The sequence below is a fragment of the Mustela lutreola genome, chromosome 1 (assembly GCF_030435805.1).
Source record: "Mustela lutreola isolate mMusLut2 chromosome 1, mMusLut2.pri, whole genome shotgun sequence".
Taxonomy (NCBI): domain Eukaryota; kingdom Metazoa; phylum Chordata; class Mammalia; order Carnivora; family Mustelidae; genus Mustela; species Mustela lutreola.
Window position 1 is genome coordinate 151,199,674 of NC_081290.1, and position 12,942 is coordinate 151,212,615.

At 42.9% G+C, this 12,942-nt stretch overlaps 1 protein-coding gene across 2 annotated transcripts in view; it reads right to left on the bottom strand.

The window, feature by feature from the left end:
* The window catches only part of NUGGC (nuclear GTPase, germinal center associated), a 52,508-nt gene that overhangs the window by 10,052 nt on the left and 29,514 nt on the right, over nt 1-12,942 (bottom strand). For both annotated transcript variants that reach the window (XM_059176576.1, XM_059176583.1), the window contains exons 11-14: nt 10,901-11,006; nt 9,475-9,608; nt 4,816-4,980; nt 1,460-1,617 (exon numbers count right to left, since the gene is read on the bottom strand). In XM_059176576.1, coding sequence (XP_059032559.1) covers nt 1,460-1,617; nt 4,816-4,980; nt 9,475-9,608; nt 10,901-11,006 — 563 coding nt within the window. The remainder of the gene's footprint in view (nt 1-1,459; nt 1,618-4,815; nt 4,981-9,474; nt 9,609-10,900; nt 11,007-12,942) is intronic.

Below are 12,942 nucleotides of genomic sequence, written 5' to 3' on the forward strand. Positions count from 1 at the left end.
ACAAATGGCTAGTAAGTGACAGAGCCAGACTTTGGACACTGATCTGTTCAACCTCAAAAGTCAGTCTCCCCACTGCCAGGGGGTTTCCTCTTGAAAGGGAGAGACTTCAGAGATGTGGAAGATTTGGGAAAGTAAAAAGGAGGAGGAGTTATTTCCTGTGGGGACAACACAATGAACGAAATTTCAGAATCTCCCAAGAATAAGAAACAGTCGGTTATAAAGGAGAGGGCATAGGTTTAAAATCCTGGCTCTCTACCCCTGAGCCGAGTGACCCTGGAAAAACTACATCAAGTCCTCTGAATCTCAGCTTGTCCCTTGTAAATGGCCAGAAGCTACTTGGGAGGGCCATTGAGAGATCTAATGAGATCATGCATGCACAGTGCTTAGCACAGGCCCTCACACCTGTCAGTTGCTCTCTGCAACCCTCCAGGCTGGTTGGAGCCGGGAGCGGGCACTGAGCAACAGGGTGGGCGGAGGGAGGAAAGGCCAGCTGGAGGCCGGTAGAATGTCTTGAATTGCATCTTTTTTTAAAGATTTTATTTATTTGAGAAAAAGAGAGCTGCAGGAGGGGCACAGAGAGAGAGAGAGAGAGAATCCCAAACAGATTCCCTACTGTGCATAGAGCCAAACATGGGGCTTGATCCCAGAATCCTGAGATCACAACCTGAACTGAAATCAAGAGTCCAGACACTTGCCTGAGCCACCCAGATGCCTGCCCTTTGAATGCTGTTCTAAGGAATTCGGAGTTTTTGCTATAGACCTGTAAACAGGATAGGGGAGACAGATGGCATGAGCCCAAAGGAGTTTAAAGGAAGATGGGGGCAGGGCAGGGGAACATGAGTAAGAATCCAGCAAAGGAAGAATGGTTTGAGTAGGAGCAGGTGACGAAATGCCAGAGGCGAAGGAGGGGGACTGGGCGCAGGCTCCTGCACTGGGGGATGAGAACAGTCTGCTTCTGTTGATGGAGAAAAGGACTGAAGGTCAAGGAAGGAACAGGCACTGTGAAGCTCACACAGCTAGTAAGGGAGCAAGCACGTGGTATGTCAAAGACAAACAGAGTCATCGGTCAGCCTCTTTGCCTTTTTGCATTCAGGAAAATTTATAAAGGCCGTGTGTTTGCTTTAACTCCACACTCTCCAACCAAAATAACCTGCCCGGGGCTGGGATCCACAAGAAAATATATCTCTTGCTGCTTGTATGAGATATTTGAAAAATACTGGAAATCATAATATTAGTCTGAAAGCAACAACTCTGTCTGCACTCCAGGTCACCGTGAGAAATGAAGGAAACTCAACCAAGAAGGCTTTTGTGTTTTGCCAGACCCTAAGCTCTCCTCCTCCGGTTGCAAGCTACTCTTTACACTTCCAGATCCAAAGCACAAATTCTTCTAACGATGAGACTCTGGCCCAGTGCTCTTCAGTTGTTTGTTCGTGAAGGAGCAAGAGAAAGAATCCTTTACCTAAAAATGCCTCCAAAAACGGGGTCAATCTGGTCATAGATGGGCTGAGTGATGGCTTCATTCAGATCTATTCTTGCGAGGGTCCTGGAGGCATAGACGCCATTTTTCAGGCAAACAGCTTTCAGAGTCTGGTGAAAGCCCTGGTTTCCTCTACTCCTCTAGGTAATTAAACAATAGAGTTAGTTGAGTTAGTACAGGTTCACTAGAATGCCATGGGATCAGAATCAGATTGCCTTTGGCCAAAGCCTATGACCAAGAATCACAGGGAAGAGTACGACAACGTGATCTTTTAACATAGGCTTAAGCTAGGCAGAGGGCATAGCAGTCATGTCTTGAGTTCCAGAGCGCCCTATGCTTCTTTGATCCCCACCTCCTCATACAGTTTATAATTGTCTGTTTACTCATCGGGCTTCTCTGCCCAAACACCAGCTTGTTGGGAAAAGGCACGGCATCGTATCCAGCCTGATGTACTCACCATCTGTCCACAGTGTAAGTAGTACTTGATGAACAGTTGTTAAAGGAACAATTTTTAAATGAAAATGTGCTATGACTCTACCAGGGATATAGGTTTCACATTTTCCAAGCGTAACCCAGGTGTTTTTTTTTTTTTTTGGTACTCTTTGTTAAATGTCTAATGAAATGTAATTTGATTTCTGAATCTTCATATTTTTTCCCAGAGAAATAAATTCACAAATCAGAGGCAAAAAATATATGATGAAGTGAGAGCCACAAGAGATATTGATAAACCTTACCAGATGGTGATCCCTAGTAAAAAGAATAAAAATACATTTGCACAGACCGAAATTTCAGTAGAGGTTCTTGTGATCAATGATACATGCTTTAAGGAATTCTGTTTCAAGTGCAAGGATATGTCCCATGCTATGACTAGCAACATACCGTATGTATGTTTTAATATTCTGTCCTTTTCACTTAGTATTATAGTAAGGACATTTCCTCAATTCATTGCAAATATTTTCAAAAATTACTTCAATATCCACAAAATATAATATCATATAGCTATAACCTAATTCATTTTACCACTCTCTTATTATTACACATTTTAGGTTATTTTTCTATATTATATAGCAATATGACATCAGCATTATAAATGTTTGCCCAAATTTCTGACCATAAAGGAAAGTGGCCTATCAAAGATACCTCAGACATGTTTGGAGTCACCAAGAAAAATGCCTTTACAGAACTGATGAGACGAGACAGTTCATGGGACAACATCCTGTGAAGGTCTGGGGATGGCTGAACCGCTCCTTTCTTTCATGGAGATGAAAGGAATGGTCTCCACTTTGTGTCTTCACCTTCTCAGAATGCTTTTACTCACTTTGGGTGATCTGGGATCTTTCAGCATCATACAGAAGCCATTCTCCACCAGAGTGACTTACTTATCTATTGCTATGAAACAAGTTACCCCAAACCTAATGGCTTAACAAAAAAACATTTATTGAGTATCGCTCACTAGTTTTGTAGGTCAGGAATTCATATATGGTTTGGCTGTTTCACGATTCACAAGATAGCCAAGCTGTGAAGCTAAGGTCAAAAGGCAGATAAAGGCCACTAGAGAAGAGATGAGGGCATGATTCAAGGTCACGGAGAACAGACATTCTGTACACTAGGCTCAAGTGGTACAGCGTTTACTGACAGCAAGAGGAGAAATGTGTGCACACGATCCAGCCTTATGCATGGGTCCCTTATGGCCAGCAGACCCATGCCACAGCCACTGTGGGTGACAGTCCTGCACACATCCCACATTGTGTGCAGTACCAAGACCCAAGCTTTCCCCCACAGAATCTGAGATACAGACAACTGGGAGCTTGCCCAAGGGCCTTGGATGCCTATACCAAGCAGAACAAAGAAGTATTCACTGAGCATAAAGCAGAGAACAATATTCCCAAGCAAGTCGATAAGCCCCGTACAGGCTAAAGGCTCTTTTATCTCTCCATAAGGAAGTGTTCCCGGCCCAAAGCCCATTCTTATGTGGCCAAGTTGAGGGAGGGAGGGGTGGAAAGTCTACATGCCCAGGCTGACTCTACCCCCAGCTGGCCGGTGCTGGCTCAGGGCTCCTCTGTGAGGCTCCATCCAGCGTTGGCTGGGGGTACAGTCACCTGAATGGGGCTGGAGGATCTGCTCCCAGGGTGGCCTGCTACAGAGCTGGCCAGGTGACACTGGCTACCTGTGGATCAAATTTCGTACTTTTATGGGGACTGACACATTTGAAACGACGTAACTGGTCAGCCATTACAAGTAGATGCCATAGTTTGCCGAGCACATTTAGGGGGTGCAACAGGCACGTGTGGGGGTTGGGCATCTGGGCTCTGAAGACAGATGGGCCTGTGGTAGACGTGGATGCCATATGAGGCCACAGAGAGTTGTTCGGCCTCTGTAAGTCTGTAAAATTAAACAATAATAAGAGTGTTTAGCATCCAGAATTGCTGTGAGGATGGAATCAAGTAATGTACAGTATCTGGCACCAGAGTAAGCATTTCATCCACATTGGCTGGATGCATGAGGGAGTGCGTGTGCACATACTATATTCATGGACATTCAGCCCCCGGACAGCCATAGGGAAGGCATTCTTGTCTCTCATTCTCCTGTGTCAAAACTCTAACAGTCCTCTCCAGGGACCCCACGATCATTCCCACTGCTTTATTCCTTCAGCCCACGGAAATGTAGAGCTCCATTACACACCACCTTCTCACTGCCAACGTTCTAACTCTCCAACTCATATCACAACAATGGCAACAACATACAATCTATGCACTACTCCCAGGTCTAGAGACTTCTGCACTGTCCTTGTCACATGAGCAGTGTTGTTAATCACTCCTTACTCTTAACTGGTGTCATGGCGTGACCTGTATTCCTCTGACTTGACCTGTTGAAGCTCTGAGCCCAGATGTGACTATGTTTGAAGACAGGGCCTTTGGGGGGGGGGGGTCTAAGTGAGGGCATAAGTGGTATCCTTATAAGAGAGGGAGAGACTCCAGGGATGGACACACAGAGAAAAGACAATGGGAGGACACAGCGAGAAGATGGCCATGTTCAAGCCAAAAAGAGAAGCCCCAGGAGAAACCAACGTTACACTGCCTTGATCTTGGGCTTCTAACCTTCACAACTGTGAGAAGAAATGTCTGCCCTTTAAATGACCCAGTCAATGGTATTTTATGTTATAGCAGCCCTAGGAAACTGATATGAGAAGCCTCTTTTTTCAACAGTTAGCCTTAAATAAATACAACCTGGCACTTATATCTTTATCCTTCAGAAGCCATGTAATAGTGCAAAAAGAGCTTGGAGATAAGGTGAATGTCATTGAATAACACAGGTCCTCCCTGGAGAGGCTCACTCACCACCAGGCATGCCCCAAGGATCCGTCGGTAGGAAGTCCTGGCATTTCGGACTCCTTCTTGCAGAGGCTGCTCTATGTGGGCAAAGCACTGGTCAATGGCCTTCTCCAGCAACTGTATCTTTTCTTCCACAAATCTCCGCAGGCCACTCATGTGCAAGTATTCATTCTAGGGACAAGGGCCATAAGAAGCATGAGGCCATCTCCTCCCTAAGGGCACTTTCTCTTCAAATTTTGCTTCCTTTATGCTTGCCCACCAACACAAGATTTAGTTTGAGCTAACCATCCTTAGTTGACTTCTTTCCCCCCAATAAAGCATCCCTCAGTGGAGAGACCTCCTTAAGCTTTGTGAGTTGGAGGACACATATAAATATATATATATGTATATATATTCCTCCTGCAACTTACTTTAGGTATCTAATCCATTAGGCTATTTCAGGGAGTAACTAAAATAAAATCCAGTTGCTGTTAAAATGCATTTTTTCAATGACAACTGATTCTACATCCTTTAGCAGCCTTTATGTACAAAACAGTTTTTGAGGATCACGTTTCTCAAACTTTAACATGTGTACAAATCACTGGTAGAATTTGTTCAAATCCAAGGACCTGAGATTCTGTAACTCTAGCAAGCTCCTAAGTGATGCTAGTCTTCTGGGCCCTGGACCACACTTTGAAGAACAAAACTACAGGACACAATAATAAAGACATCATCCTTTCTTCAAAGGAGAATACAGTCTAGTCGAGGAGGAAAAGATCTCCTCAATTAATACAAGGGAGAGAGAGCCTTGACCTCTTGATTTCAAACTGGGAACTCGGTAGTGCTGTTCTCTGGGTGAGAATCTTGGGGACCCCACAATGCCTACAGCAGATGGAAGCCACACTACTTAGCCCAGCACTTAAGGGCCTCTCACAGCCAGGACGCAGCCAACTTCTCCAGCACCCCCAGTTGTTTACCCAAAACGTCATCCCATCCCCGGGTAGCTGCTCCTGAACTTGCTACTATGCCCCAAATGTGTCTTCCATTTTGTACTCCATACTTTTGCACATGCTTTTCCCATCCTTCCAGACAAAACTCAAAACCCACTCCCTGTGCGATGCTTCCCCTGACCTCACCAAGTGAATCTGAGGCTCTCTTTCCGGTGCTGTCACTGATTCTTGTAAACCCCTGCATTACAGCCCTCCTCTTGCTGTGCTATGTCTGTCTCATTCCATAGCTCCTTCCCTGGACTAGGAACTTGCGGACTGAGTTATTCATGTTTGTTTATTCCGAGTTATGGCACAGAGTGCGCCGTGGGTAAACATTTTGGAGAGAATGAAGACCAGAGAGAAACTGATAGATAATGTGAGCTTTTAAATTCTATTCTAAATCTGATGACATAAATTGCTCTAAATTGATATGTGACCTTATATAAATGACAGCTTTTCTAGATCTTGACTGCATTGGAGTGAATGAGGCTGAATGTTCTTAAAAACACCCTTAAACTCCCATAGTCCTCAAGACTTAGAGTACGTGAATATTAGAGTTTATAGAGACTATTCCACAGATTCTCATAGTTTTTCCACTAGTAAGAATTCCATAAGCCATACTTTTCTTTCAGAGTGCCCTCTGGATTCTTCTGAGTTTGTGATTTCACTGGTGGTCAAAAGAAAATAAGAAAGATGTCATCAACAGAAACTTTACGGGTGAGGTACCTGGGTGGCTCAGTGGGTTAAGCCTCTGCCTTCAGCTCAGGTCATGATCTCAGGGTCCTGGGATCGAACCCCGCATTGGGCTCTCTGCTCAGCAGGGAGCCTCCTTCCCCCTCTCTCTCTCTGCCTGCCTCTGTGCTTCTTGCGATCGCTCTCTTTATCAAATAAATAAATAAAATCTTTAAAAAAAAAAAAGAAAAAGAAACTCTACAGGAAAGATTCTCACAATGTTTCATACTCAATAGATCATTGTTAAACAAAGGAATGATAAGAAGGAGCAAGTCTGGGAATATAAGAACAGTAAGAAAAGGAAAAGCTTACAGCTACTATGAATAAATGCAGGGTTCGTTTGACATTGAGATGTCATAATCAGCTTCCTACTGATTCATAAAAAGAATAACTAGATCCTTACTCATTTAGAATCACTAACTACCCAGACTCTTTTTTTGTTTGTATGAGTCATAATCTTAAAAAATGACCAATCACTGCATTTTTTCAGAATGCAAAGGAACTGACAAAACTCTCGCCTTCCAACTTTCCATCAATGAACTAAGACTGAGACCAATATCTGAGGCCAAAGGATTTTGAGGAAAAATGCTGGCTGATGCTCATGTGAAAGGCTACCCCAGAAGTGCCAACCAGCCCCCTTCTCTGTGTTTTCTGCCACCTACAGCCTGGCCTCTAGGGAGGATGGCACAGAGTCCCTCCATAGGCTGCCCACCCCTCCCCCTTAGCAGAGAAGAGGACCAAGGCAGGCATTTCTCAGTTTGATTGCAAAATGCCTTGTCCTTGTGTTTATAAAACAAACCAACCACACACAGTACCACATCTGATATGTTTTCCATCGACACTTCCAAAAGCAATCTTTCGCTGGGCAGAGAGGCAATTTTCACCCTGAAGAACATTTTCGGGAAGTTAGAAGGTCAAATACTTCCCTGCTATTTCAGAGGACAAAGTTAGATTAGAAAATCCAACTTGTTGCTGTTGTTTTGTTTTTCTTTTTCCCTCATAGAATAAGAAATATGGTGAAAAAGACAGGGAACCTTGTTCTGTATGTCATTTTTATATAGAATTTTTTAAAATGCAGACATTTGACCAAAACTGTGATGACTATCTACAGTTGGCATGTCTTACTTTTCACATTGAAGTCAGGTCTCCATTATCTGCCTCCCGTGGCCACGCCATAGGGCCTTTCCCATATTCTCAGGACCAGCCCCTTAAACTCTCAGAGAGCCCTACTGGTCCACTTTCTTTGCTCCCTCCTTGTTCAGCATAACAAAAAGTTGGACAATTTGGTTGAACAAATCTGATGGTTGATAACAAGTGTGGAAATAAACACCAACCAAATGAGAACATGTGAAGGCTATTTATTCAGAGCTTGCTAGAGCAAGAGAGTCAGCCATCAGCACTTGTGTTTGGCAGAGATTCAAAGGCAGGCTGAGGAGTGGGAAGGCGTCATATGCCCTCATCAGAGGCCGCTGGCATAGGGGAGCTGTGGGTAAACAAACTAGAAGTGAGGATCCTATGTGATTCATTAGGGTGCATGTTTGACTTCTCTGATTGGAAGCAGGAATAAAGATTAGGGAAATTGGCAGGGGTGGTGAACCATGAGAGACTCTGGACTCTGAAAAACAATCTGAGGGTTTTGAAGGGGTGGAGGGTGGGAGGTTGGGGGAACCAGGTGGTGGGTATTGGAGAGGGCACGGATTGCATGGAGCACTGGGTGTGGTACAAAAACAATGAATACTGTTACGCTGAAAAAAATAAGTAAATTTAAAAAAAATTAGGGAAGCTGTCAGTTAGTAACCATCAGCCCATTTGGGTCTGATTATTACAAACATTATTGCTTAGGTTCTTGGATTGTTACTAGAGATAGCAGTTTGATTCCCTATGAATCTAACTTACAGCAGGCCGCCCTCCTGAGCTGTTTATTGTAGATATGGAGTTGGTTTCCCAGGCAGGTTACTGCAGACTGTGGGTCAGAGTTCTGTTTTACAATAGGACTGCCCATTTATATATTCAAATGCAATTCAAATGTAAATGCCTCACAAAGAAGCAGTATAGTTGGTGATTGATTGGAATGACAGATTTTTCTCCAAAACTCTCCCTTGCCTCTAACTTAGCAGCCAATCCATCTTATTTTAGGGTAAAAACAACAACAACAACAAATCATCAGGGCAGCTGGGTGGCTCAGTGGGTTGGGGCCTCCGCCTTCAGCTCAGGTCGTGGTCTCAGGGTCCTGGGGTCGAGCCCTGCATTGGGCTCTCTGCTCGGCGGGGAGCCTGCTTCCTCCTTTCTCCCTCTCTGCCTGCCTCTCTGCCTGCTTGTGATCTCTGTCTGTCAAATAAATAAATAAAATCTTTTTTAAAAAATCATCTATCAAAGAGATACATTTGTCTATTCCCACGAGAAGAGTAATTTGGAACTGGTCATTCAGCAGCCACCATTCCAGACTGTGAAAATATATACCTAAACTCTTTGCTGAATGTCCCTGTTAGCTCCCTTCCTCTCACATTATTGTACTAGGCTGCTCTGAGTTTGAGATTCTGATAGCAGCTAAGTATAAATGAAATCCATAGAAAGATGAAAAAATTTTTGGACGTATGCATAACCATGTTTCTGTAGGATAACCAAGAATTGTATTTTACGAGGGTGAAACAAATCACTTCTGTTATCACTTAAACACATTCCATCTTATTCAAGTTCCCAGGAGAGGTGAAAGTAGCTGCTGATCATTTCTACATCTTCCTCTCTCAACCCATCTGTCTCAGGCAAAATATCATTCCTTCATTTTTTACTCAAATGTCACCATTGTAACCCTCGAATTATCTTTTTGTTCTCTTTAGATTTTCTGAGCTTAGTATCTTCCTTTGATATGAAAAGAAAAAAAAAAATATCAGAAGTTATTTTCCTAACTCAGTAAAAGGGAATGTTTTGTCCAGGCTGGGAGGCAGAGATTAAGTTTCTTCCATACCGGCGGGTTTTCCATGCAGTTGAAACTGTCTGTGAGGAGCAATAAACCAAAGGCTTCAGTCACATACTTGGTCACCATCCTCCTCTTCTTGTCCAGGAGCCTTTTCCGGATATAGCCTCTTAACCTGGGGATTTCTGGAATTCACAGGCAGCACAAACAATTTGAAAAGGGCAGAGTTCACAGCAAAGAGAATTCACAAAAATGAACAGATCGGAATGGCAGTCAGCCTTAACTACAGCTAAAGTCCTACGTGGGATGACTGCCCACTCCACCAACTTTTCTGGGGATGTTTTTTCTATGTCTAGGATCAACAATGATAAATGGTAGATCAGCAATCATGAATACTAACTTTTATTTAGTGGTATAAGTCCAACTAAGTAGAAAAGTGCAGGCTGGTTAGAAACATTGGCACTTCCCTCTGGAATGCTACTCACAAAGAATTGAACCAAAGGTGCTCACAGTCCCAGAGTCTCAGCTCTTCCCTCCCCCAGACTTTTCCATCTATATCAAAAAACCCATAATACAAAAATCACTCATGCTTGCTGTAGGAAGGATGAGAATCTCTGCTGAATGGGATTTCTGGATTAGAAATTCATCTCAGCCCTAACCTTTTGTTAGTCAGAAGATAAAAGGCGTCATCCGACTTTTCTCCCCATTATTCCTATAAATGGAAATGCTTCTGTATCATTTCTTGCATATGCCATGCTGATTATTTCTTTTATATCCTTGTTCAAGAAGTTCCCCCATTTCTAGCAACATTTTATACTTTCTGCCCCTTTGCCTCCTCTCCCACGCAGACGTGTATGGTAAAATGCCTGCACATCTTAAGCCATTTTAAGCTCAGGACAATGTCAAGTTCAGAGCCTGCCTGCTTGCCTACTTCCTACTGCGTGCTCCAGTCACACAGACCTCTAGGTTCTCTAGGCTTCTATCATATTCATGGCACCATTTAACTAAGCCTTATTTGTACCTTGATTTTTACACATGGCTTAGTACGAGCTCCTCATCTTGGTTTTAAGTTCTGGGAAGAAAGGGGTCATGTCTTCTGCTTTTTCTTTTTTAGGGACAAAGCATATACCAGATGCTGGATAAATACATCTAATACTTGCAGCTAGGTGAGTGCAGAATTGCAAACCAAATACTTAGGAAATAACAACCCAATCTCTGACCTCCACCAACTCTTGGTAAAAATTGGATGAAAGAGGAACTGTGGTCTCAGGCACCACAGCAATGCAGAGAGAAAAACGGATACATCTGCTAATATGTATAGAATCTGTGACAATCTGGAAATGTCACAGAAAATTCTAGAGAGGGAAATTCAGCATGCCAAGCTTCATCTTGAGAATTCCAGTAATTGAGATTAAAAAAAAAACATATATATATATATATATATATATATATATATATATATATATATATAAATTACCAGTTTCCTCCTCAGTGAGGAGAGCCTGCTGCCAGTATTCCTGGGCGCTGACTGTATACACCAGGTCAGAAGCCTCCAGAACCTTGGAGTCACCGGGCAGTTTTCTCTGACGTGTGAGAGATACAGGGAACAGAATAGTTCAATCATGGTGAAGGAAACAACACACAGGCCTTATAAGAACTGTCAGCAAGCTTCAGCTCACTCACTTTCAACCCTGCAAGAGCCCCATAAGGAACACAGCACACCCGTACATCAGGTGTTCCCATCTGTCCACACCCCACAAGGTTGGACATTGTAAGAAAACCCCTGCAGAAAAACTATTCTCTTGGGAGTTAAGAATAACAATTCTAGGGGCACCTGGATGGCTCAGTGGGTTAAAGCCTCTGCCTTCGGCTCTGGTCATGATCCTAGGGTTGTGGGATTGAGCCCCACGTAGGGCTCTCTGCTCAGTGGGGAACCTGCTTCCTCCTCTCTCTGCCTGCTTGTCTGCCTACTTGTGATCTCTGTCTGTCAAATAAATAAATAAAATCTTTTAAAAAATTATTTTAAAAGAATAACAATTCAAAAGGAAATATATAGAGAAAATAGTTCAAGGTGTACTGAAATGTTCAGAGAAGGGGAAAGTACCCAGGATGCTTTACGGGAAAAACAAAAAGAGCTAGAGCTGGCTGTAATCAATTCTGCCTTTAGTGACATCACCCTGGTACCTTGAACTTGGCAACGGTGGGAGTATTACACCTTGGGAACCAACAAATGCTAGAAATCAGGGCTTTTTTGCTTTGTTTCTTTTCTTTTTAAACAGAGATCTGGTTGTTAAATATTTATCTACACCATACAACATGGGACAAAGGTGCTGTGAAAATGCAAGTTTCTTAGCTGGGTACTTAGTAATCAGATGCATTTAAAAGCAGGGCAATGTATAAGTAAAGTATGGTCTTAAATGTCAAGGAGTTATGAATGTGAGAAAATCTTTTTTATGATTAGAAAATTCATCATCACAGAGAAGTCCCACTGGGATTAGACACAAATATTGTTCCATAATCGCTCCTTACTTTCACTTACCAGAAAAGAAGGGGCACCTGGGTGGCTCAGTTGGTTAAGCATCCGACTCCTGGTTTCCGCTCAGGTCATGGTCTCAGAGTCATGAGACTGAGCCCTGAGTCAGGCTCCATGCTGAACACAAAGTCTGCTAAAGCTTCTCTCTCCTTCTCCCTCTGCCCCTTCCCGCCTCACTCTCTCTCTCAAATAAATAAATAAATAAATCTTTAAAAAAACGAAAGAAAGAAAGAAAAGAGAAAAACTATAAAGGGTTGTGTGTTTGTGTGCATGGGTGTTTGGGGTCGGTCATTAGAGAACCATGGAGAATTGTCCATCTCTTTCTGATGCAAAGACACAACAGAGCCGAGCGAGTAGTCCACCAGGAGAAGCGAGAGACCACATGTCTGGCAATCTGTGAGCCCGTGCAGTCAAGGCTGGGATAGAGATGCCTGGGTAGGCTTCCAGAAGCCCCACACACAACAGTCAGGGCTGAAATAATACAAAAGATCTGCCAAGATTAACTTTTTTCCCTTTCTGATAGAGTTTTGACTCTAGCAAAAAAGTTTAGGGAAAGCTGAAACTATTTTCTACTAGGAGATGAAACGGATGTGGAATTAAATCTAAGTAGGGTTTTAGAACAATTGAAAGAAAGAAGTATGCCTCACTTTGCCTAGGTGCTTACATTATTTAAAATCTTGCTCTAAATTCTGTGTACCTCTTCTAAAAATTTCTGACAATTAGTTAACACTTATGCTTTCATTATAGTACAGAGAAATATTTTTATAGTGCCAATGAAGCGACTATAGTATGCAGGTTCTGTGTCATTATAAGAGATATAGAAACAGTTACAACTGGAAAGTAGGATCCAAGAGGTGAGTGGATACTCATCAGATTATCCCATGGAAAGATGAGTCACTGTTATAATTTACACACAGTGTTTGTTAGAACAGTGTATAGCACCATAGATATTAAAGTTTGTAAGAAGATATGATATATGAGGAGAA